This window comes from Heterocephalus glaber, unplaced genomic scaffold (assembly GCF_053883595.1).
Source record: "Heterocephalus glaber isolate CG9 unplaced genomic scaffold, H.glaber_assembly_v1.0 deba00001556, whole genome shotgun sequence".
Lineage (NCBI taxonomy): Eukaryota > Metazoa > Chordata > Mammalia > Rodentia > Bathyergidae > Heterocephalus > Heterocephalus glaber.
In genome coordinates this window covers 2,950,241-2,977,057 of record NW_028258347.1, presented here as the reverse complement: position 1 = coordinate 2,977,057, position 26,817 = coordinate 2,950,241, and the positions used below count along the sequence as shown (strand labels likewise).

The 26,817-nt window shown below is 45.4% G+C and overlaps 1 protein-coding gene across 5 annotated transcripts in view; it reads right to left on the bottom strand.

Moving 5' to 3' along the window:
- The window catches only part of Zfpm2 (zinc finger protein, FOG family member 2), a 407,643-nt gene that overhangs the window by 119,798 nt on the left and 261,028 nt on the right, over positions 1 to 26,817 (bottom strand). For all 5 annotated transcript variants that reach the window (XM_087190836.1, XM_087190837.1, XM_087190838.1 and 2 more), the window contains one exon: positions 19,787 to 19,898. In XM_087190836.1, the coding sequence (XP_087046962.1) occupies positions 19,787 to 19,898 (112 nt within the window). The remainder of the gene's footprint in view (positions 1 to 19,786; positions 19,899 to 26,817) is intronic.

The following is a 26,817-nucleotide window of genomic DNA, read 5'->3' as shown; positions in this document are numbered from 1 at the left end:
GCGCAGCAGGCAGTGATGATTAGAATTTTTTCATCTGTAGTATGGGGCTTTCTATAGGTATTGGATCTGAAATTTGATATATTTGATGTGAAAAGCCAAATGGTACTAGTAATAATTTATCAAGAGGTATTAGTAAAGAGAAACAAAATAACTCCCCGATTATTCGAAGCTAATACAATACTTTAGTACAGAGCTAGGGGGCATGGTGACACCAGAAGTCCCATTTTCACAATTACCATTCTAGCTCAGTTACTAAACAAAAAGAATGTTTATCCACACATATGTATATATATTTATATAGTTGTACTTATACCTATGTGTATGTATAGATCTTTAGAATTACTATTTTTATTTTCAAAGTCATTTTCTAATAATTATATAAGACCTGATTGTACCCCTGGGTCTTGGTTTAATTCGTGGGTCGAGGTTGGGATTCATTCACTATTTTTTACTCCTGTCTGCAGCATTTTTTGAATAGAAAGTGCTGCCCATTCTAAACCTGCATTGCCAGGCTGTAACTTACAATTCTGTGAAGGAAACAGCCTAGGAGGAGTTTAGATAGGATTCCAACAGATTTTCCTCTATGACCACACTAATGACACCAATATATGCTACTGGAAATCCAAGAAATGAAGCCAAAAACGAGGAAACTATTAATCAAATACATCTGTTTAATAATAAAGAGCACAGTCAGAGCCCATTAAGCCTAAGATCATTTCTAAGTTTAACCAACAAATGAATCTGATTCATAGTTTACAGTTTCTTTATTTAGAGCTTTTAGAGATGGGCTGATTATTTATAAACTGAGTTAATATGAAGAACAACTTAAAGATTCTTGGAAATTGTTTATCTTCCTTTCCCACATTTTTTGCTAGTATCAGGATAAAACAAAAGACATTTTTCTCCACTTCAGGGCAGACATGATCCCTAATGAAGCTAGCAGTGGTTATTTAACCCTTGTCTCCTGAAAGAAATCGTAGTGTATTGAATGCTTTTACTGATCCTTAGCCCTTCTCTCTCTGCTGCTGCTGTTGCCCGTCTTCTTTCTCTTCTCCCCACCCCACCCCCCCGCCCACCACACTCCCTCCAAGGGTGGTTTGGTAAGTAAATTCCTATATCATACTTGAATCCTACGCTCACATAAACTATTAAAGAAATTATTATCTTTGTTCTTCAAAGATTTAAGAAGCGTCTCCAAATGAAGACCATAACTTCACAGAATTGTATTTCTTTACAGTTTTGAATCCAAGTTACTTATCTGAGTTATTCCATGCTTTCATTAGAATTTTAGGGACATTTTACAATTTCATTCCATCTAAGCATCTACTAGTCCTTTCCAGGTCAGGGTGGATCTTGCTAAAAGTAGCTCATAGTAATTATGCCTGCTCTGTGCCACCTCTCTCTTCCCGGCACACCACTGGTTTGCTCTTGTGGCCTGAGAGGGACTGCCCGCTGTCAGGCACAGTGGGTGCCTCTGGCTGGCCAGAGAACTGACGATCTCCCTCTCGTCTCCTGTCCTTCCGCTCCCGCATTTCTGAGCATTTGTTTCAACTAACAGATCGGGCTCATTAGTTCATACTTTCAGAGTTGAAGGTTAGGGCACTGCAGGCAACTGCTGTTAACTGTATGATTTCTTGTTTCTCAGAATTCTTTTTATTTGCTCTCTTCTTAAACATATGAGTAACTGGGCTCTGAGAAGTTTCTCAAAACTGTATTTCTTCAGCAGTGGTTCACAGGCTTCTATAAACTAAAGATCAAACCACATTCTCAGTTGTTCTTTATGCCTTACTAATTCCTGTGAGGAGTTACCAAAGCTGCCTGACACTGCCTAGTAGTGTCCCTTTCCAGGCTTCTAATTAAGCCTGAGTGTACTGCATTCCTTTAAGATCCATCTCTTCCTGATATGGTTTATTCCCATTCTCAGATCCTGCTTACTATTACCCATTATTTCTCCTTTAAGTAATTGTTTTACCTCTTGGCCATTCATTTGGCTTTCTGGTTATTCCTTTCATAGCTTCAATTGCCTATTAACTGATATAATAATGCTGATATTTTTCATGGCTTTGGCTGTTTTCATCCAGGGATTTCAAAGTGCTTTTAAGATAGCTCTGTTGCTTTGTAGAAGGCAATTAATAAGACAAAGAGAAATAAAGACCTGAAAAGTGAAGAAGGCCCTGTATATTCACACGCCAAGACCATTGGAAAATCTTTAAATTTCATTCATCTTCCAATGACTCTGGTTAGGTGCTCTAGCAGATAACCAACTGATGGATCGGAAGGTACAGGAAAATCTGGTGATGCATTTTAGTTTATTTCTTAAAGACCCACCAAGGTGAATGAAATTCAAAGGTCACTGAAATACAAAAGCAAAGGATTCTGACTCCTATCTTTTCTGACTGAGCTTTCTGTTAAACTGTCCCCTGATCTGATGTCATAGTTCATCAGAGACTTCCAGACTCTTTCAATAAAAACTGTTTTCCACTTTGGAGGAATCCGTTCCTGCAGATGTGAAGATGTTCCTGCAAATATCTACCAGTAGGAGAATGGATTAAAGATGGTGGTAGAGTCATTCAGTGGAAGTACTGCTGAGCAACAAAGGGAACAAACCAGAGAACAGGAACATGTCTCTAAAACTTTGTGAACAAAAGAAGCTGTAGGTGTATGCTTTCATTTATGTGAAGTTTAGGTATAGACAAATTCATCTCTGTTAGTAGGAGGCAGCAGTGGGGAAAAAGCAGTCATGACTGAATGCATCCCGTGTCTTGATACACAGGATTTGTGTATTTCCTTGGATGTCAACATTAAAAGACAGGAGGGAAACTCTGGAAATGCAACATAGGAGGTTTCCCCTGGAAATCCTTTATTTATATTTTATCCACATAACAATTTACCTCCTACCTTTCAATGTTCTGCAAAATAAATTCTCTTTGGTTTAGATTCAAACCATTGTGGGCTGAGTAGTTTCATGAATTTAGCAAACATCTCAAATTTTAGTACGATTAAAAGCAAAGTGTGTTATGGACAAACCCAGCTCCACACGCTGACCCTGCGCTTCACTAATAGCTCTACAACTTTGTCCAAAATGCCCAGTTTCTTACCCGACTTCACAGTGACCCTCACAGAGTATGCACAAGGACAGGATGAACACCACTTGGCTGTAAAGCAGATGCTCAACAAACATCAGTGCCTTTCTCGCCTTTACTCTTTCAGGCTTCATCCTGTGCAGACGCCAGGTGGGGCCCAGGTTTGCTTTCTCTGCAGTGTGACAGAACCTGGTGGGCAGTGGAGGCTTGCTGAGGCACAACACAAAATCCCACAAGGATAGGGAAGTGCTAGTGACATGAGATCCACCAGCCCACCTTACCCTTCAAATAGAAATACATTCAATATAAATTGTTTTATATTTGACTGCTTCCCAGCCTGATCTATTCTCTCTCTTTAGACTTAAGAAACTAGGAAGAAAGAAGGAAGGGGAGAGGAGAGAGCTAAAGCATCTATTCTATCACTCAATGGAGACTTCTTGAGTCTTTCTTATTGGTCAGGGATTGATCCTAAACTTTCTTTTTTCTCAGGACTAACCTGCAGGTCAAGTATTCTGCACTCTGCTATAGGAGTATCAATAAATGTTTAAAAGGAGATCCTTTTTGTGGAATGCTCACTGTATAAAAATCTTCCAGAATTTTCAATATTCCTTTCTCAAGTGCTATTAACATCTCAACAGATGTCAATACCAGAAGAATCTCCTTCTTGCTCCAGAGCAACCGAGATTCCTCTATGGATACAGCCTCTGAGATTGCACCTGAAAATCCAGGAGTTTCTGGAAAAACAAGGAGTTCCCACCAAGGGTCGTGGTCTTGTGCGTTACCCCCATCTGTCCCATGAAGCCAGGACTTTCCAACCTGGAGGCCACTGTGTGGGACTCATCATTTTTCTTAAGCATTTCCTGGCAAGGGACAACATACAGTGGTGGTGGGAGAACAGTGCAACACAGATGCAATTTCTGTAAACAATTACCAAAATATCCACCTAGTCCCTGGCTGCTGATGGCAGGATGGGCCCTGATGTGCATGGATGCAGTGGTTAGTGACAGGGGGACATCCAAGCAACTTTCCACTAAAAAACTCAGTACTTTTCAGAGGTCAATAATGAAACCCCAGCAGAACCAGAAGAGTTGCATCCATACACTCTTTTGATTGTTCTGCCTTGTTGGTTCTACATAAAGGAGGAAGGAAGGTGTGTGTGTGTGTGTGTGTGTGTGTGTGTGTGTGTGTGTGTGAGAGAGAGAGAGAGAGAGAGAGAGAGAGAGAGAGAGAAACTTCAATCTATGAATCAATTTATTATTTTTGGCCCCCTAGCCAAAAAAGTTAGCTCATGAGTGTAGGACTGTCTGTTCTGTTCACTCCACTGCTTACAAAAATGCTTGGTGCATAGTATACCTGCAATAAATAGTTCATGAGTGAATGAACAGAGGAAAAACAGAATGAATGAAAGAAAAGCAGAGATGGTCCCATTTGAGCTGTCCCATCTGTTAGCTTTGTGCCCTGAACAAGTCAGTAAGCACCTGGAGCCGAAGGCATGCCACCCTGAGCATGTCTCACAGGATGCCATCAGCATGTACTGGGACAGCCACGGCAGCCCTTTGTCCCTGGTGGGCAGTGACCACTGCAGGACCCTGCCTTCCTCTCTCTCCCTGGCTCTATCCCAACTCAATATGTCGGTATAGTGGAGAGCTCTGTGAACCTGATGGTTCTACAATAAAACATTCTGGTAGTGACTTTTAAATAAGTTGAAATGGGTGAGTAGCATTTGTCAAAATAAAGCACTGCCTTTTATTCAGGGCTTTTCTAACGAAAAGATCCATGGTAAGAAAATAAAGTATAACTGTATAACAACAATTGTGAGCTGATGAAATAAACATGTAAATCAGCAACTTGCTCATGGTTCAAATGTTATAACCAGTGTAATAAACCTACTCAACAGGGAGTATTTTATGATTTTAGAACAAATTCCATTTTTTATTCCAGGGATTTCATTTATCAGTACCATGTAAATAGTTGCTCTCAAACTAAAAGTCATGGTTTATTTGGGCATTTGTTTGCATAATAAAATACAGTTCTTTGGCTTCAAATGGTTGGAAGCTACAAACTCATATAAACCTTATATCTTAGTAAAGGCTGCATCAGAAGGCTTTATTTAATGGGGTGAAGAAAATATTTCCTGATTTTTTTATTACTGTAGGGCAGATCTGACACCATTCGTTTTCTTTCTGTCATAAATACAGACGAGTAGAATCACTATAAAATAGGTTCCGGATGCGTTGCACACCTTGCCTTCCACAGAGCCCTTCTGCACTGCGCTCGGGTGGGGTGCTGGGATTGAAGGACTGAGGCTTGATCTCAGGCTTCCAGGTCAGGGTGTCACCTTGACAACAGCTCTTTCATTTCCAGCAGCGGCATGTGCTCAGATCCCTGAGATGCTTTCATTTTCGTAAGCAGTGTAAGAAAGAAAGAAAAAGGAAGAGTAAAGAAGGGCAAGGCGGGGGAGACAGATCTGAATTCCATGCTGCAGGACTATCTCCAGGTCTGCGGCACAAAACTTCAAATCCAATCCAAGCGCAGGATGTGTATTAGAAGTCTGCAGATTTAAGCCGCGTCCACTCCGATCAAACTGGATTTATAGAGCGCCGTAACTCTCCAGACGCCAGCCAGCAGCTTATTAATTTAATAGACTCCTGTCCATTCACGGATGCTCCTGCCCTGACAGCCTCTCCAGATAAGGCCAGAGCCTTTTGACAGCACAGAGGGCATATATATTTTCCTCTGTTTTCTCCCGCATGGGGTTGTGGACAGCTTGAAATGTGTGGCTCAGCAAATTTGCTTTTTCCTTCCCTTTCCCGCCTTTTGCCTTGCAGGAGAGATGACAGAGGCAGCCTCGGAGAAATCCAGGGTCGAGGGGCCTGTGTTTCCCCTCAGGACTTGTTCAGCATCATGTTTTGCAAAATCACAGTGAATCGATTTAAAGCCACACATGCGGGGACATTTTTACCACAGAAAGAAACAGCGTAAAGGTTTAATGCCCAATATAAATTAGGAGGTGGGGGGAAAGAGGAAAAGCAGCAGCAGATGTTCCCATGAGACAGTATAGCGGCATTTTCTTTTCTCTAATACCATTTGTGGGAAGGAGGAGGCGTGCAAAACAAACAAACACTGGAGCTGTTGCTTATTTAAAGATCGAACAGGAAGAACGTTTTGATATTCTTATTTTTCCTTTCTGATATAGGTACCCTCTTGTGTTTGTTATTTATGTCTAACGCGCAAACAAACGCACAAGTCTGAGCTGAGAGTTGCAGCACCAGAAGGCACCAGGTTAACGGAGTCCGCCCCTCAGCGAAGCTGAGCTTCCTAACTTCCGGGCCCGGGCAGCTGATGGACAGGCAGACAGGGACGGAGGAGGCTGCATGGGCCCGAGGTTCTGCACCTCTGACAGACCGCACGCTGCACGGAGAGGCAGGACGCTTTGAAGAAAGGGGGGGTCTCGCTCCAGATCCGGTGTACCCCAGTGTGAGCAAGGTAAAAGTGAAGGAAAAGTGAATGAGTCCCTCTTCGGCACATAGTGGAACTCAGCATTTCAACGGCTTGAAGAGTGCTCAGCCCCCAGATATCATGTAATGGCCTTTTGATCACTGTGTTGGTTACTTTTCTCTCGTTGCTGAGACAAAATACCTGACACACAAAGTTGGAGGGGAAGGGGTTTATTTGGCCTACAGTTCGTAGAGATTTTGGTCTATAATCGGCAGGCTCCAAAGCTGGGGTGGCAAACAAGCCTTGAAGAGGAGAAACAACATGATGCGGAAAGCCCCGCCCCATCTGCATGAGGCTTGTGGGGGATATCTAAACTCAAGCCACAACAATCACCTTGGTTCTTTTTTGCGTATTCGCGAAGATGATCATAACATACTTTGAGATAGAGGACTTAGGAAGTATCTAAAACCACAGGGCCAGGGTGTAGCCCTGTGGAAGAGGACTTTCCCAGCATTTAAATGGCCCTGGGTTCAACACCCAGTACTGCAAAAAAATATATATATATGTGTATGTGTGTGTGTGTGTGTGTGTGTGTGTGTGTGTGTGTGTGTGATAAGTAAAAAGAAAGCCATGGGTAAAATTAGAAGTTTCTTGTCCATTAAACTATATTTCTATTTACTTCATCTTACTGATAAAACCTTCCTCATCTATGTCATTAACTTTGAGGTAAGAATTTCTAAAACTAAACTTCACTTGCCCTGAGGGTTCTTTACAGACTTCTTTATTAGCTCACACAGGGTTAAGATGAAGCCATTCTGACTTCACAGGTGAGAAACTTTGGCTAAAATATAAACCAAGTTTAATCCAGAAACCTATACTCAAATTACAACAGCATAAGAATTTATTTGCATAATAAGAATTAGACCTTACCCCCAAAGACTCTAAATTATTGCTTCCTATTTTCTAGACAAATTATGTGTCTTTTAGAGGGGAGTAGAAATACCAAATTCCTGATGAAATTTTAAATCCCTCATGATGAATATTTGGTAAAGTTAAGTTTTCATTGAAAACCTTCTGAAACTTCCATTTCTTGAAAGACAGTGCAAACTAAAAGGTGTTGAATGGGACAGCAGTCATTCTTGAAAATCTTTATTGACAATGGGCACAGACAGTGATGATAAATACTGGATTTCCAAAGGAAAAACTAGCTAGAGGTAATTTATTTGTATTGAATTTCAACAGGCGGTAGACAGAACTACATAAACAGAGAGACAGAAAGATCTGGCCTGGCACTCCTGCCCAAGGCTCTCCGATCCAGCCCTCTGTGATCGTGAGGTTCGTGCCTATAAGAGCACAGCTGGCATCTGTGAACCTCTGTGCCCTCAGGCCGAGGCCTGGGGCAGAGAACCCCAGACAGAAGCCCTGCTGGGGACTCAGGGACACGGGACCCCCAGAAGTAGGCAGCCGATATCTGTGCCCAGACCCCACCACACACAAAGGCTTAGGGTCCCAGGGCATCTGTGTAGACCGTACTGGCCTCAAACTCTTCCATACACTCATGCTGACCCAGGTGGCACCCCGCATGCTGCATATATGGGCAGGTTCCAAGGAGGCTCCCCAGCTTTCTGAATCTTTCCTGGGCATGGGATATTTTTCTAGACTCCAGGGAGGGTGGCACTGGGTCATGGATTCTCCAATGCTTCTCACACTGGTAATTTCTGATGCTGCACAGCCACATCAGAGTTTACCAAAGGGTAATCATGAAGTCTGAAACAACGATCCCCAGTCCAGTGGATGGACACAGGCACTGCCTGTGGGGGAAGAGAGGGGACAGTGCTCCTGAGTGTCCGGATCCCCGTGGGACAGTGTGCAGATCCACCTTGGGGCACGCAGCGCAAAGGGCTTCTAAAGGCACAGAGAGGGACACAGATATGAGCAAGCGACGGGCAGCCAGGGAGTTTCCGGGGCGTGACGGGGCACAGGGCATCGGCAGAGGATGAGTGGGAAGGGAGGTTGGTTCACAGCTGTCGAGGAAGTAATCTCTGGAAGCCCATGAGTATGGAGAGGGAAGGCTAGAGGATGGCACGCCTCGGGGTGGGGGGCGTGATGAGAAGCTCATGGGGCGGGAGGGAGGACAGGGAGGGAGAGCAGAACACTCAGCAGGGCACTGATGTGACACGAAGCCCCGCAGGGGCGGTTTCCTGCACTGAGTCCTACTCGCTCGCAGCAGCAGAGCAACAGCAGAGGATGAAAAGACACAATGAGGGCAAAGACAGAGCCAAACACTGGGAACCAGAAAACGGGAGGCGATGGGTGAGGGCAGGCACGGGAAGTTGACCCTGGGGGAGCGGCCAGCCGGCGAGAGGCCAGAAGCTCTTCCACAGGATTTTGAGAGGGACCTGGAAGCCCAGGCAGGGGCACCCCAACAGGCAGGGCAGGCAGGGAGTAACCAGAGGGAAGCTGTTCGCACCATGGCCTGTCCAGCACAGTGACACCGCCTGCTTGGCCTCTGGAGAACTGCAACCCAGAAGGCCTAGATCCAGGGACACGGGGTGGGCAAGGAGGTGCTTCAGAGGACCCCGGACAAGAAGAATAAGGGACATCCATCTGCTCAGCCCGGAGCTAGGACCTGGCCCCATCTTTCAACCGCTGCAGCTCCGGAGTCTCCGAGAGGATGCAGGCACCGCCTGGAGATGCTCAGAACGCCTGTCAGTGTCACCGGGGACCCAGTCACCAGGGTGGCATCATCCTCTGCCACACCACGAGCTCTACCACCCCGCCCACTCCTCATGAGTAAGCAGGCATCCACAGCGGTGAACTGACTGAGAAAGGCTGTCCTTCCAGACTGAGACCCAATGGGCAGGACAAAGTAAGGCACAAGGCGGGCTCACAGAGCTTCCCCAGTGGCCTGGGAGTGCTAGCTTCAGAGATACAAGACATCCATCTATGTAAAATGCATTGGAGAGGGGAACTGAGAACAAGAGAACCCTCTTGTACATTATAAACAGGACAGCTGAAATCCAGCAACCGAGTTTAAGTGTATTTTGGGGACATCTTAGAAGGTTGAACAAAGTTGATGTGAAGATTTCAGGAATATTATTGAATATACGTCTCTCATTTATTAACATTTATTACTATACATCTCTCGTTTATCCTCTCATCCATTCGTTAATAATTACTGGATGCCTACTGTGTGCCACTCACTGTTTACAAAACAGACAGAACTCCAGTCCTTAAAGAACTCTCATTCTAGCTGTGAGGGTGATACTAAGAATGTTCAATAAATACTAAAGTGTCACCTATGAAGATCCAAAGAAAGAAGATGGGATGAATGGGGTGTCCGTACTCCCTCTCAGTTCACGTACGGAAACCATCACCCCGTACGGTGGCACCAGGGGACCAGGCCTTGGGAGGTGTGATGGTTACTGATTGTGTCCACCTGAGTAAGAAACGCAAAACTAACCTGGCTCAGCACAGCTCTGGGTGCGGAGGACCACCCCAGGGAGCCTTCTCTCCAGACTGGAAGTGAAGAGGGAAATGAAGAGGGAAGGCTGCTTCCAGCTCCCCAGAGGAGCTCCGGTCTTCACCTTCACCTTGGATGTCGTCTCCTGGCTTCCGGTGCAGACTCTTCAGCCCCCAGTGCAGCCCCTCAGCCTCCTGACCCAAACTTGTGCAGGATACTGCAGTGAGCTCCAGGCCTCCAACTGGATCCTCTGGGTCCCCAGTATGCGGAGGGACCCTCTGCATCCTTCCACATCCAACTCTGCATCGGCCATTGCAAGCCAATCCCATAAACCTTATAGATCTGTATATCTTGCATTAAGTCTGTTTCTCCAGTGAGCACTCACTGACACAGAGGAGACCAGGACAAGAAGTAGATCCCTCCTGCTGGGACAGTGCCCCACAGCAACAGGCATGACACACATCTCTCCCTCTCCCTCAGCCATGGGAAGACAGGGCCAGGAGCCCCCCACCGCACACGGCACTGGCTGCAGCATCCTTCAGAACCACCAGACATTGAGATCTGTGGTCTAAGCCACACAGTCTGTGTACTTGGTTATGGCAGCCCTAGGTGACAAAGAACCAGGCAGGGGGATCTTAGATGTCTGGGCTCCGTTCTGCAGGAAGCCAGAGGCAGTCTTTGTCTTTGCCAGTGGGCAGCTGCCTGATCCCCTGGTGTGGAGCAGTCAGATAGCTGGGGGAGGGAGCCACAGAGGGATCTAGGGGCAGATCCCGCAGCACCCTTAGGCCTAGGTAGTAAATGTGTAGCGTGGTGAGGGGTGGAAGGACCAAACAGCAGGCACTGGTGGCTCCACAGGCTGGATCTGTCTGCTACAACTATTCAGCTCCTCTGTCACCACGGGGAAGGGACAATGCATGAAGAAGATGGGTGGCTGTGGGCCAGCGAAACATTATTTACAAAACAGGCAGCAGGCCAGATCTGCCTCTGAGGACTGTGCTGGACCTCGCAGTTGGTCTAATTGTCATGGGAAGAAAGTGACTTCTAATCTCACTTTTTCATTTTCTCTGTGACAAAGGAAGCAGGGTCACTGTCTCCTGGGCGATCTTATATTTGAAGAGACAGAAGCCTAACACTGTCTCCTTGACGGGTGACTAGAAAAAGCAAGTCAGACGACCGGAACGCACCGATTGAGGGCTCACACTTACCTGTGGTCTAATGTAGCATAAGACAATCAGCACTATTATTTTTCATGGTGGTGGTGGTGGCTCTTTGTTTTATTGTGAACACATGTTTATACTGGATGCTTTGCGGATCACCTACTATTCTAAGCACTCTACAAATACTAATTCACCTAAGTTTTGTTTGTCAGGTGCAGACAGGAGGAATGTGGATTGGTCAGTATGGGAATTTCCAGACCAATAAAGGCCAGGAAGAGAGGCACAAGGAGGGGCAAGAGAGATGAGGGTGATGAACCTGTGGAGCCCGCATCAGGTGTTCTGGAAGTGAGCAGGGAAGTGTCCCTGGCAGGGTGAGCGGCGTGGGGGTCCTTAGGGAACACGAAGAGCGCAAAGGGCCCCCTGCCACCATCCGGAGGGTGCAGCCACCCACACCGCTTCCCAACAGATGCAGCCTGGCTTGTAAATGAGTGGACGTAAACCTACATTTTGACACAACTGTCTTCCTAAAAATCTCGCTCTGATCACAAGTGCCTCAGAACTGTCCGTAGCTCTCCACTGCCTGTGAGGTCGTCTTCTGACCAAGCCCTGGATCCAGTAAGCCAACTTGAGGCCCTCAGCGGTTCTGGAAGCCTGGACCTCCCTGGCCTCATTTGCAGATTCTCTGCTCTGACTAACACGCAGGTCACTTCCACGAACACCACGCATCGCCGCTGTGCGCTTCTGGGCCCACAATTTCAAACTCCTTACATACCTCCCCCTTTCTACACAATGATGCTCTCCTTTCAGAATCCAACCAGAAGTCCGCATCCTCTGTGCCTCTCCTGAGGGTGTGCTACTGAGCTCAGCACTACACACTGCCTCATTAATGCGGCTGGGAGCGTTTCCTGTTAATTTGTGTCCTTATGAGGTCGGCCACACAGTGGAGAGCATGTGCTCCAACATGTGCATATTATGTGGAAAATCATCTTATGAAAAACACAGTTTGGGGACCTTCATGGGGATATTTAAGAAAAATCACTATATCACCAGGAATAATGGTGAGGAAGTGTGCAGATAAGGCAAAGATTTCTTCACTCTTTAGTTTGGCTTGTGTACAAGAGAAGCAAGCATGTAGTTAAGGCAAAGGGAGATTTTTCACTTGCAATTATTTTTCTTAAATTAGACTAGAAAATAATCAAAGAGGAGGAAATTATTTACAAGAACGCTACAGGGCTGGGGTGCAGCTCAGTGGCACAGTGCTGCCCGGGCAGTCGTGAGGCCTCAGGCTCCACCCGTAACACCATAGGCACCCTAAAGATATGAAAATTTCCCCTAATGTTGTCACCTTTACAGACATACTTGCCTAACTTCACATTGTGCCATTCTACTATGTTCCCTGGCACACAACTTTAAATATAATTACAATCATCCTAGACACAAAGCTACACATTGTGCTTTTTTTCACCTAGAATTATAATTACTTTCTTCTATGTACCACAGTGTTTTCAAACTCTTTACAGCATCTTACTCGAGGCGCATGTACTCCAAGCAGCTGTCCCTCCTTGAGCTGACGGAGAAATTTTAGGGCAGCTTTCGAGATTAGCATCTCTCTGAATGACAAGCTTACATCCCTGAGCAATGGGGACTCACCTCTCCAAAGACCCCGTTCTTCATTTCCCATTTTTATACTTATAAAACTGATAGATTCTTAGTTCTTATCATTTGTCAACATTCTAACTGGGTTTTCACCCCTAAGAGACAGATGCTCCATCCATGCATGGATCCAGGTGGCTTAGGATATTTTTTCCTGAGCACACGATAGCACATCTAACTCACTCAAGTAATTAATGATATTATCATGCAGGGCTATTTACCTGTATCTCATTAAGAAAAATTGCAGGGCTGAGCCTAAGCAAACAAATGTATTTTTTCACATCACACAGTACTCATTAATAACGACGAAGAATATAAGCTATTTGTACCTCCAGACTCGGGTTGAAATAACACCAGCAGATCATTAGCATGGGTGGGCAAACGGAACGCATGGTGAGAACAGAAATGACACAAGGCCCAGTTGGCCGGTGTGACTGCCGTTCCTGCAGTTTGTGAAAGATGACAATAGCACCATCCCTAGCCGGGTCACATGCCTTGACCTTGGGAACCCCTTGGAAATGACAATTTGAATCAAAACTGGGATTTTCCAAAGCAGCCATTTTTATAACCACTGATTCCTAGAACAGGAATAATAAATTGCTTCTCATTCTAACAGAACATGAAAATATGTTTCTCATTCTAACAGAACATCACCAGAAAAAGCCTCAGATGTGCACGAAACATGTTGGGTTTCGGCGCTGCATCATCCTGCAGTGCTCTGCAATCAATTACTGTTATACCACCATCATTAATAATTTTCTTAATGAAAATGATTCTGTTGATCTCTGCTGTATTTTAATTATCAGAGTTAAGCATAATTACACTGCAGCTCTGAGCTGGCATGTGGACTCCTTTAGGGCGCAATTTTGTTTTAACACACTGATAATGTAATTTTACATTGTGTCGGTTTGTTTGGTTATTATCCAGTTGTACAATTCCACTGTATTCCTGATAACAGATAATAACCTTAGTACCTCCTATATCCTGAAGTCATTTAAAAAGCAATATTGGAATTCCGCAACTAGCTAAGTTAATCGCCTTATGATTTTATAATTCCCACTGCTAAATATTTGGTTCAGCCACTCACCCCCTTTTAAGAATACTGTGACACTAGACAACAGTGATACACTGCCTATGCACTGACTGAACAGTTAAATGCATGCTTAACTGTGAACACATTTTTCTTTTACATTAGTTCACTATTTATATAATATTAGGCCTCATGGTGGGGTTGAACATTAACTTGTAGACCACTTTGAAAATTGGCTGCTAAGCTAGACAAAGCTATTTCACAATTCTAGTAACAGGCACTGGAGCCTCTTCTGTAAAGCAGCAGATGGTCTGGGCCGGGGATGTAGCTCCGTGGCACCATGCCTGCCTCGCAAGCACAAGGTCCTGAGTTCGATCCCAGGTACAAAAAAAAATGATGGTCCAGACTTTTACAACTGTCCTCACCATGCAAGAGCTCTGTTTTGACAACTTGATATATTTAGTCAATGTGCAGAAAGCTGCTCGCCCAACCTAGGCCACATTAGAATTTCTGTCATTATTTCAGCAGAGCCTAGGATAGGGCCTTGAACTCAGATGACAATCAATAAAGAGGCGAATTAATTAATTGCATGGCTAAATTGGAGCAAATGAATACAATCAGAAGTTTGGAGATACTCACAGTATGACTTTGAGATGACTGCCCAGTCTTCTACAGGACGTTGAATTTTTTGGTTTTAAAAACAACAGAGAAACTGACACAAAATAAACACTGCTATTTTAATTCTTGGACCCTTTCTTTTTAAAGCAATGCCACAGAACGATGACTCATCTTTCTCTTCCGATAAACTCACATGCGGTCTTGTGGAGAAAGCAGTAACCCGTAACGTGGCCTGCTAAATGGCATCTTCAATGCCCCACTGGTTGGACAGCTGGGAACTGAAGTCAGCAAGCTTTTAGGGCTGAACCTATGGCTACAGATCCCTGAATTTACTTAATCTGTCTAAGCCTCAGTTTGTTCATCTGTAAAAGGAAAACAGTGCTAAGAGTTTGCTCTGATGGTGAATAGAGGAAAGCGGTTAGAACAGTGCCTGGGATAGCTCAATAAATGGTAACTGCTATTAATTACTATCATCATTGTTATCTTACAGTGGCACCGAATATGACTTTCATCAAAAATTAAAATATCATGTGCCCAAGGGAAAAACCCTAGGTTTTCTCAGGCACAGGCTCCAGACTTCTGCAGATAGGTGTGGGTGCAGAGTGACAAAGGGGGGCCTCGGCACCACTGCATATCTCTTCACTATAAATCTAACACCAGACTCTCATGGTTTCCTACACATTTGTGAAATACTAGCATGGAGGCCTGGCTTCATCTCCTCTGAACTCGCATTGATTTATGACCGAAAGGGCAAATTAGGTTGCATATAAAATAATCAGCAACATAATTTTAACATAACACATGTAAGCTGGTGGACAGCTGCTCCTTCACAAAAAAGTCTACCACGCAGGCTTTGCTACGCCATTTTCAACAGCTGAGACACCAGCAAACAGAGAGGTCGAGTAACCGCCCAAGGCTGCAGTCCATGTGTTGCATTTCCCATTGACACTGTGGGTCTCCTGTGGAAAGAAACCTGCTACAGGGAAAGTGGAAGGGAGGCCCGGCTGAGAGCTGTTCATCCTTTTGTTTGACAAAATTTATTCTCTTCATCTGGGGACCTGAACAATATGGCTGCTTTGAAGTAACAGCCCCATGCCAAACGGAGCAATGAAACAAACCCTGATTGCCAAGAACTTAATGGACAAACCCATGTGCAAGATGCCAAAGGTTTAATTTTGAATGCGCTCTAGTAGCCTGTTTCTCATATATGATGACGTCACCATACTCTGCAAGCTCTAGAAGATAAGGAACCTCACAGCGTATGGTAAAGGGAGGGAGAGAACACGAGCTGTGGGTTCAGGGGTGAGCAGAGGCCGTGCCCAGCCCTCCCCGGGCAGGGCGCCCACCACCTCCAGCACGGGGCTTCTTAGTGTGTTTCCACCAGAGATAAGCAAATTAGAGTGACCTGGAGTCCTCCGAGAATAATGGCGAAAACAGAAGACCCGACAAGTCTGGGGCTCCCTGTGCAGATGACCTGATTACTCTGTGGAAGGACCAGGGACAGCCGAGGCGGGAAAGCACACATCAGATCAGGCTGTTGCTGCCAAATGGTGTCCTTTTCTCTTCTTTGATAAAATGAGACGGCAGCCTGTCAAACAGGTCTGAGCGACAGAATGAGGCTGTAATATAACTTGATGGACACCAGGGCACAAAAGCTTTTCAGTCGTATTTAATTTTGCTACTAGCCCATACTTAAGAATACTTTAAGGAGCAAGTCTGTCCCTTAAGTGGTAATAGTTCCACGTTATGTGGTCTACCTTTCTATCTCTATCCTGTGAGAAAATACTATTTAAAAAATCTCACTGTTAAGTCCTCCTTATGAAATGCTGCACACACGAAAATCGTGTTTTGCTGTGTGTGCATGAGTGTGTGCACGTGGGGGGGGGCACTGGGGAGGGAACCAGGGCCTCAAGCTTGCTAGGCGCGTGCTCGGCAGGCTCCGGCCCTGTGCTGTGCTGTCAGCAGTGTCGCTGGCATGGGCTCAGTGTGACAGATGCCCTGGGAGAGGCCGGAGCTCAGGGCTCACCAGGAGCGGATGTGTTCAGCCAGGCAGCAGAGAGCAGCACTGTGGCGCTGGGCACTTGTTCTCGTCCTCAGTGAGAGCCCAGCGCAGGTGGAATGGCCAGGGCCAGGGACCCCAGCCTCCAGCAGCCCCTGCAGCAGCCACGCCTGGTTCCATAAGGGGTGTCCCTGCCTCGTGCCAGGCCTCACGGGGCTCACTCTCTCGGCCCCCAAGGAGGACCCTGGTGCGCTGGTGTGCGTGACGGGACAGGGGTGTCTGGCACCCAATCACAACCCACAAGGAAGCTCTTGTCCCTCACTACTGTGCTGGTAGGAGCCTGGAGTGTGCCTGCCCAGGGAAATGCCTGAGAATGATGTCTGCCAGAAAGAAGTCAAGACAGAGGGGCAGTTTGGGGACAAGCGCTTCCTGACATACAGAATCTGCCTAGACTCTCAGTGAGAGAAGCGGGCGAATCCTTCTACCTGTGCTGTCCCACTGTGAGGGACAAAGAGCCCCGAGTGACGCAGGACTCTGCTGGTGAAAACGGCCCACACTACACACCACAGTTCAAGTGAGATGCAAACGGTTAAGCCTTCCACCCAGCAAGCCATTCCGCTTGGAGGAGGCTCATTCATTATTCAGGCAGCCCAGGGAGACGGAGCCTCAGAGATGGGCCGACCCAGGGAGGATGGCTTCCCGGGTGCTCTTGAAACATGGACCACATGACCCAAAAGATCTCCAGCAGAACCCCAGGTATGGACACTAAGAGGACTTGGGACAGAAACCCGGGAGGAGAAGGAGCAGGTGGTCCAGGGCCTCTCAGAGCCTTAGCACGGACACGCAGCGTGAGTCGCTAGAGGGGTGGGAGCACAGCATGGCATTGGGGTCCTTCTAGTCTTAGGACCAGGGGACACTTTTCCAGAAGTGCTACATGGTCATACACGGTCTTTGTCCTTTTCAGGTAGGAGGCCTGCGTGGCTTGGGGGATTTAGTCATCTTGTGGCAGTGGCAGGAGGAGAGGCTGAGTGGCATAGCGTGGAGAGTGCAGGATTTGGAGTTGCCAAGACCTGGATTCAGGGCTGGCTCAAGGCTGGCACCCAGTGCCCACAGAGGTCCTGCGGCACCCGCATTCACAGGGGCGCCCCGAGGAGACAGCACAAACCTCACCGAGGTCCTGCAGAAGGAACATTCTAGTGTTCACTCAGACCTCGCATCACACTCGTAATTAGCTGCTCATCTCGAAATCTTATTTACCGCGGTAGAGTGGGGTGGTGTGTGCTAACCACGTGGGGCACTGACAGAGGGGTGAATGGGAGGACTCATACAGCGCAGCTCCAGCAGTGCCAGCTGCAATGCTGCCCATCCCGGTCAAGGTCTCCTGGGCACCATCGGTCACCCGGCTCCTCATCATGCTCGGTGAGGTGCCCGCGGTAAGGAGTGTCTGGGAACGCTGACCGCTCTTCACCTAACCGAGCAGCCCACGGTTACTGTGTGTTTCTGTACGGGCACAGACGGGTACCAGCAGTGATGGGTTTGGTGCCTGCTCTCCCACAATGGACATGGACAGCAGCAGAAAGGAGCCGATGCCAGCTAACTTCTGCACTTCTGCTTACTGGGTACATAAACTGATGATCGCAAAAGACATCGGAGAAGGGCAAGGCAAGGCAGAAGCACAGGGGCCAGGGAGGGGGGTCCACTGCGCCTGACAGACGCTGGCCGTCGTCATACCCAGGTGAGACAGCTGGGCCCAATGTACACTTTATGAGGTAAGCGATTACTCGTAAGCTTCTAGAAATTACCCTCCAACTATCTGCTGACAAAGAGGGACAGCCAGCCACAATGCAAAGACACAAACAGGCCCTGTCAAAGCAAGCTACCGAATATGAATACAGAATCATAGCTTTGTCAAGTAACAGTGATCATTCCTGAAAGAATTCCTGTTCTAAAAACGCAATGGGTTTGGATCAGGACAAGGAAGTAGCTACTGTCACATTTCCTTCATAATGCAGGTCAGATCTGTACAACAGAAATCTGCCCCAACGTTGGGAGCGACATGCTAAGATACTCTCTGTCCTACCTTATACTTTCAGTGTGGGGACAGGTAAACTGACTCCCAGCGATGCTACTCTGTTTGCTGTGTAGGCTGCATTGGCACAGCCTGGGAATAGCCACTTCCCTTTTAGCTAAGAGCTCTCACCAGCACCCCCACACACTGCTGCTTACAAAATTAGTGGGTTTGGGACCAGCAATTACAGAGAGAAAGGAGTATAATCAGGTCCTGGTGTGCAGCTTGTTTTTTTAGCTTGCAAATTCCTTCTTTCCGGTGTTTCAACTTTCAAAGGCTTATGGTAGTTTAGAGGCAATCCGCTTATAAGTGTACAAATTGTAATGATTATAGGAACAAGTTGTAATTGTTTCTAGCAAGTTTTTCAGAGTCTTTGATGTGATGATTAGTGTTTTATATGTTAATACATTGATAGGGGTGCTTACTCCCTTGTTCTCTTGTATGCTTTTATGGTTTCTAGGTTCAATGTGCAAGTAAATCTTTGATCTCAGTAGGTCTATTTGGTTAAAAAAAGAAAGCGTAAAGAAATGAAACATGAGAAGCACAAGGTTTTGCAATATTTACGAAGAAATGTGATTAGGGATTTCACTGGAAGAGCTCAGAGTTAGGGCCCAGAAGTTAAAGGTGGAGAAAAGGCCCACAGCTAGCACGCAGGAGAAGGTGCTGGTGCTGGTGCTTGTGCTGTCAGGGCGTGTCAGCTTGGCTGCGTCATCAGCGAGCTCCAGCTGATGTGACCCAGGCCAGGCTGGTGTCACACCCACACCAAGCAAATCAAAGGCGGCGCTCTGCATGCCCCTGGCTTCCTCTCCCCATTCCCCCTGCCCTTCAGAAATCGCCATGGGGAGGAATTCGGGCTTTGCAAACGTTGTGTTTTGAGCTTTCCTGGTGACTTCAGGAAGCTGTCTGGAATGCGGGCCTCTGGAGCACACACCTGGACATGCATCACGCACTGGCCCTGCAAGAGGCGCTTTCTTCTTGATAGATAGTGTCGGAGAAGGGGGCATGGGCATGCCGCCAAAGCCTGGCTCTCCCCAGCACAAACAGCAAGGGAGGGGCTGTCAGACCACTAGAGGACGGGTACTGAGCAGCGAATGGTGTGACAGTGCTTGTGATGTACAGGAAAAGAGAGAAAGTGGTGAAAACCCAGGATGGAGTGACTCAGAAGGCAAAGGGAGAGAGAAGATCAAATCTCCTCAGTTCCCACTCCAGCTCTGGGTGCCCTTCGCCAGGCCCGGGTGTCAGGACTTCCACAGAGAGAGGTAGCGGTCTGGCTTTACCTTTGCTGTACACAATGCAGTTGTTCTTGCTGTCCTCCACGCCTGGCCAAGTCACATCCAGCAGCCACTTGGGACCCGCCGTCAGCACCATGGGGACCTGAGCCTTTGTCTTCTGCAGAAAGAACGATCACAAACATGCCATTTGCTTTCGTTGATTAAAGACTTGAATAATAACTGTACCAATCATTTTATTTTTACAAACAACTAAATCTCCCAAACCGCAATCCAAGTCCCTATTCCCTTGTCTCCTGGTATCTTTTTAAGTCAACAGAAGCTGGAAGGCTTCCCTGCTTTCCTAATCTGAATGGCGGAATTATTATCAAGGATTTTCCCCTAAATGATAACGGATCAGATATCCAAGATTAGATGATCTCTTGGGGCTCTGAATTATAAAGAGAATGTAGATGACTTTCCCTGCAAAGAACCTAGTGTTTAGAAGTGAACTTTAGACACATTGTACTTTCCTATCAACAGGATCTCACTATTTCCTGAAACAGACAGGAAAGAATTTAAAGAATCAGGATCCATTTCAAAGCTCTATCCTGAGCAACATTCATATTAGAGGAGGACTGAGGCTGAATGAATAATGAACTCTACCCCCACACCCAACTGAGTGTGGCTATGTAATCTAGCTGTAGCTGAAATAATAATAGTGCTAATGATTCCCCATACATTGTCTCCAGGAAGGCTATAAAAGGGAATTGTGAATAAATTCAAAAGCAGAGCAACTAAAGCATGATGTCCCTTGCTCTGAGAAGCCGAGGAGCAGGGAGGTGACACCTATCTTTCCAGCAAAATATGCTCGGTGTACATTTCAAACACAAGGCTCCAACTGTTCAGTACTTCTGGCAGGTTGGCACCCAAATTCTTTATCTTTAAATCTCTTGTGATAAATTTACATTGCAGGGGAAATAAACTGGGGAGGACACAAGAAGGCCTTAGCAGGACTGTGCTTTCCATGAGTCACAGAGCATCACACCCAGACTTTATCACTCCCAGCCCACTGCACACCCCAAGCTGAGGGCATGGCGCGGCCGCAAGGTGAAGCGGGTCTTGAGCTTCCGCCCAGACAGCATCCTGCCAGGAGACCTCAGCCCACCCCGTCCTGGGGCTGCCCCACGGTCCCGCGTGCGGTCAGGTCAGTCTCCTCAGTGGGCACCGGTGAGGCGCTCCTGGAGGGCACCCAGCAGCTTCTGATCCCGAGGAGTGCGACAGTCCCTTCACCAGGCGGCCACCTCGACCGATGACAAAGGCTCACCCAGGGCGTGGAGTGGCAATTAGATTAGAAAAGGCAACGATCAACGTAAAATACCCTCCTCCATGAAAAAAAACAACCACGATGAAGAAAGTTCAAAAGAAGTCTAAAAACAATACTTGGTATGTTAAATCAGGAGAGGGAGAAAACTGGACCAAATGCAACAAATTCTATGACACCGATGAGTAATTTTAATGAGTATGCATCACATTTTGGTTAATGTATTTGTGTATATTTGTTATATTAGATATATTATCTATATCAAATATACAATTTATATCACACATATGATATTTAAGAATATTAAATATAGAATACATTAAATATATTTAATATGCTTTATATATAAGGTTATATTAATATACATCATATTTTGATCCACTTTACAGTCTTAATTTTTTAACTATGTATTTTAATAGCAAGCATAACCATGAAAACCAGTTGTCTGAAAGTCCTGTAAGAACAGTGATACTATGTTCTAACAATCTAAGCAAAAATGCTATAAAGTTATCTGTATTGTTATCACTGTGATCAACAATTATTACTGCTGTTTTCAAAGGAGAATTGAAGGAGAGCAAGCCCTGGATCTGTAATGGTCACTCATCCATATCCAATCAAATCCTAGGTTATCGCTGAATGAATATTATTGTCTTTACCAACAGAGCAACAGGTAACCCATAGACGCAGCCCGGTCTCCAGCCCCAAACAGGGCGGCCCACAGGGAGGGGTCTGCCGCCTTGGTGTTCAGTGGTCATCTCTGCCACATCCACTTCCTTCTGATTAAAATCACAGGTTTTGGGACAGGCTCCAGACCTCATTTCTATCAACTGTCTTATTTCATAACGAGCAACTGTTTAAAATTGTAATCTTTCCACTCCATAAAAAAGCCAGGTGCATTTCCGTGCAGTAAATCACCTTCTCTAATTTTTCCTAAGATAAAAATATCGATCACTGAAATTGCTTGGGAATCTCTTGGTGTAAAGAAAAGCAGTCGACTTGCCAATCCCTTGGTCTCTCATTCACCTGTGCTGAGAATATGAGTAAGTCTTTCCTGATGAAAAATTTTAAAAGTGTAGTGAATTTTTAGAAGTGTAGTGAAATGCGCACAGGGCCACGGGAGCCAGTCCTCAGGCATGTGTGCACTGTCCTGGGCTCATGGAGGGCGAGGGGAAGCTTCTGCCCTAGGAGTCTCAGGAAATCAGAGAGGGTGTGGCCTCCAGGCCAGCCCCCAAGGGTAAGCGAGAGGGGCTTACAGTGTGGGAACCTCGTGGGCAAAGGCGGGGCTTGCCAGGGTGTGGGTGCACCACAGCGAGGAACAGGCCTGGGCTCTGCTTTAGGTTCTTATAAAATCTTTGGGCCTTCTTGGTATTCAGAAAGCACTAGAAAACTGCTAGGTTGCATCAATGAGATCATCACTGATACTCTCATCTGTAAATGGAAGAGACACAGTGGCACAAAAGTCTGGAGAGCAGATTTGAAACAGATCTTGAAGGATTTCAACAGTTCAGGAAAATGTGATTAATTCTACATGCAAAAGAAAGCCAATAAAGATTTCTGAAGCACAAATAATGAGGGCACTGCAACTTGTGCTCTTGTAGCAGCGCGTTGTTAGACGTCTCCTTTACTGACCTGGCCCTCAGATATATATTTTCAGACAAGGGAAGTACAAGGGAAAGGCTACGTAAGTTCCTTTAGGTAGAAGGCAGCACTCATAGCTATGCTAAGCTCTTCTTCCTGCCGTCACCACCCTACGAAGACCTATCCTGGATTTTCTGGGACTAACCCATCTCCTGGGAGAGCACTGCATTTCTAATGATAGAAATGGTTGTCCCTCCCCATTTTGCAGGTGTAGATTCTGAGGTTCAGAATGTGTAGGTGATTTTCCTGTCATCGAGCCCCATAGCATGGACTGGGAGTCAACCTAGATCATCTAAGCTAGGTAATGTCCTTTGCTTACACCCAACCGTAAAGCCAGTGATGATTCCAGTGGTAATGTTTTACACACCCGGTTATAAAGGCAGGCACAGTCATCATGGTATGTTTTCTCCTACTTTAAAGCAAGAACACTAAATATAGCTACTAATGTCATTAAAATGTTAATGACTGTGCAATGACCATGATGATTTGATGGTATTCCAACTAAGGGAAAGTTGTTCATGGTTTGAACGCATTTAACCAGGAAATTTCATCATTTTTTGAACCATGAATCAGTAAGTTGGAATACCTCTTGTACTCATTGTTGGGAGAAGGTAGCACCTTGAAGTTGAGGGAAGTTCCTTTCTCACTTCCGGTAAACGGAAGCTCTTGTCAGTTTGCAGACCTATCACATTCCTGAGTGCATGGACTCGGTGCCCAGTTTAAAGGCGGCAGAGGCAGGTCACATCCTTCTTGGGTCCAGTCTCTTTGTTCTTCTTTTTCCTCTCTTGTCTGATTTTAAGATCTCATAAAATTAGATTGATGTCTTGGATAATTTTACCATCTCATGCTCTTAAACCTTAGCCACATCTTTATAATTCCTTTTACCTGTCAGGCAATGGATGCACAGGTGCAGGGGACCAGGGCATGGCCCTCTGGGGGACCATGTCCGCTGTCACTCGTTTTGTACCTGTTCTTTTCCCAAGATGCTGTGCCAGTTTTTACTGTAAATAATGTAAATAAACCATTTGTCTTCATTTGTGAAATCAGACAGCTAAACTCAAGGAACTTGCTTTTAACTCTTAATATTCTAGAATTTTTATGAATCCTTAGAGACATGGAGAAAATGAACCTAATGATCAATGCGGATATTATTGGGGTTTTTTTATGTATTTATTTATTTTTGGTACCGGAGATCGAACTCAGATCCTTGCGCCTGTGAGGCAGGAGGCAGAACCACTAAGCTAAACCCCCGGTCCTGTTATTGTTATTTTTATTCATGGATTATTTCCAGTGTAGATTCCATATAATCCTGGCTAACTCCTTCCTTCTCAGTTGGTAATCTTCTTTGAAAGCAGTCAATCTCTGCAAAAGTTGACTTCTTCAGAAAGAAATTGACTCCCCTCCTGAGAACTGTAATACCTGGTCCCTTGAGATTTTTTCATCTACTTATTATTTAGTTTTTAGCCTGGGTATTGCTTTCAGCAGACTTTGCTCCATTCTTTGCTTTGGCCTTATTGGTTTACAGTAGAACAAATTGTTTTCCTTTCAATACAGGTTCTTTTTGTTTTGCTTTTTTTTTTTCAAATTGAGCCTTTATTGAACATTTGACTAGTAGCTTATTTTTATTTTGCCTTTTTTATTAGTACATGTCTACAGTACATGTTTACATACCTTGGAGCTAGTACATGGACACAACACATCTTAACCCTTTTTTGTCCCTTTTCACTCCCCCTTCCTTCATCTCCTGACTCCCCCCCATTTGAGAAAGATCATCAATACAGCTGCTTTATAAATAAATTGTACTTGTGCCCAGGCATAATATTAGCCAAAGTTTTGAAAGATATGATGCTTTATCATTATGGAAAGATATCAATCAACTATTTTTAAGTGACAAGATCAAGCCCTGTTAAGCCTTAAATTGTTATGGACAAAATTAGAGAACATGCCCTCATTGGGAACTCCTAGAGCTATGGAAATCAGAAGAGCTTATTCAAAGTTTATTCAAGAGCCAACATGGGACAAGTGCTTAAGAGATGAAAACCACCGATGTTGGCACTGTATGGCTAACACCATTGGCTTTACAGTTGGGTGTAAGCAAAGGACGTTACCGTTACTAGCTTAGATGATCTAGGTTTGACTCCCAGTCCATGCTATGGGGCTCGATGACAGGAAAATCATCCACACACTCTGAACCTCAGAATCTACACCTGCAAAATGGGGAGGGACAACCATTTCTGTCATTAGGTAGTTGTGCCAAACAACCAGCTCTGTGCTCAGTACAGTATGGCTGCACATCAAACTTTTGCCAAATAGCCACATAGATGGGCTAAAATGTTACAATGTCAAAAAGCATTTGCTAAAATCCTCAGTATTTCTCATACACTGGTAATGTTTACAATGACTCTCATGGACGTTGAGACCAAAGGACTTTATGGACAATTAAATGGATGGGAGAGTCATGTTATTGATCAATCATTTTTACTCCACCTATTTGTGAGGCCCCCTTTGAAGTCAAGCATCCAACCAAGGGAACGGAAGGAGAACCAAGACCCATGTCACTGCCACGCTGAACCTTCGAGCGTCAATGGGTGGTGCCCATCCCCTGCTTCCTGTCGGCCAAAGGGACCTTGGAGGCCACAGGACAGGGAGAACCTGACACCACAGCGTCACAGCATCAAAGAGAGAAAAGCCTTCTCATGTAGAAATTTACTGCCATGTTAAAGCTTCGTGAAATCTAGTTTATCCTCACTCATACAAAGTCTTTCTTCATTTTCCCCGTTTTGAAATAAGCTTTAGGCTTTTAGAGGCTAAAATTCATACTTCAGCTACATCTCTTTCCGCGATCAATCAGTTCAAAGCACAAAATATGCACCTTCAATCTGAGCTGAACTGGATTTTTTTGAAAACATATGTTGTGCACTTTTAAGGCTCCACATTTTAGGCTATGAAAACTCCTGCACTCCTAGATACAGCTTGAACCCAGAGTTGCAGGTTTAGACAGCCCACAACTACACAAACTTGACAAGGACAAAATGGGTCAAAAGTGTCACTTCTTCGGAATAATTAGAATCATCTAATGTGGATAAAAGAGGTCAAAGTAGCATCCACTTCTCACTAACCTTCGGAGTCACTGGACCGACAAAGGAGGTAGCCTTCAATGAATGTTTATAGTCAAGGCAAAAGGTTAATGGAGCTAAAAGTAGGCAGCCTGAAGGTAGAGAAGAGAGGGAGAATTCTAACTCCAGAAATGGTGACATAATGCTGTCTTAGGGATTCCAAATTCTGCTTGAAAATTCTGTTGAAGATTTGCAAAATGAGACCTAGGAAGAGCTAGGCAATGTAGGGAAATCTTGCCTGTGTGAAGACCTTGTCATGATGCCCTGGGGAAGAACTAGATGTGTCACCTGGCAGCAAAACTGGTCTCCGTCAACTTCAGGAGCCACGTGGCATTACAGCCTCTCAGGCCATGCCATGCAATGTGGTGTGGTACTGACCTTGATTTGTCATTTCCATAACTGAGACGATTCCAGGCCTGTTTGTCAAATTCTACTATCTTAACAATTAATAGCTGTTTCTATTCTCTCAGCTATAGAAACATATTCTAAAGTAGGCATGGAAAATTTTCAGAATTACTGTAGATGTGAGATATACGCAGTTAGAACCAGAAACACACAGTCACACAATGCACACGCGTGCATACACACACATCTCCTGGCCCTTAAAAGTAAGATGCCACCACAACTATCAGCCTCCCCCAAAGGAATTATTCTCTAAGTAAAAAAAATGTGTGTTACTTGAGCTTGTCCTGTGGCAGAGAAGATTTTACATAGCATAAGTTTCAGTTAATGAATCCAGGGGGCTCTCCACACAAGAATTCAATTCACATTCTACCTGACAATAATGAAAACACCTCATAGCTCTGTCTGAACTATATGAGGTGTCTGCTGACAGTGAGCTTGCTTTTAAAAACCAACCACTATCCAATGGGAAAAATGAAGTCCAAACCTTGGACCAACATGAGAAGGAAGAAATAGTCCAAGTAATAATTGAGGCCCTGCATGACTGCATTTTTGGTGCTTCTTGGCCCACGACAGAGTCCCAGCCTTATACATAGGAGACTGGAGCTACACAGCTTTCA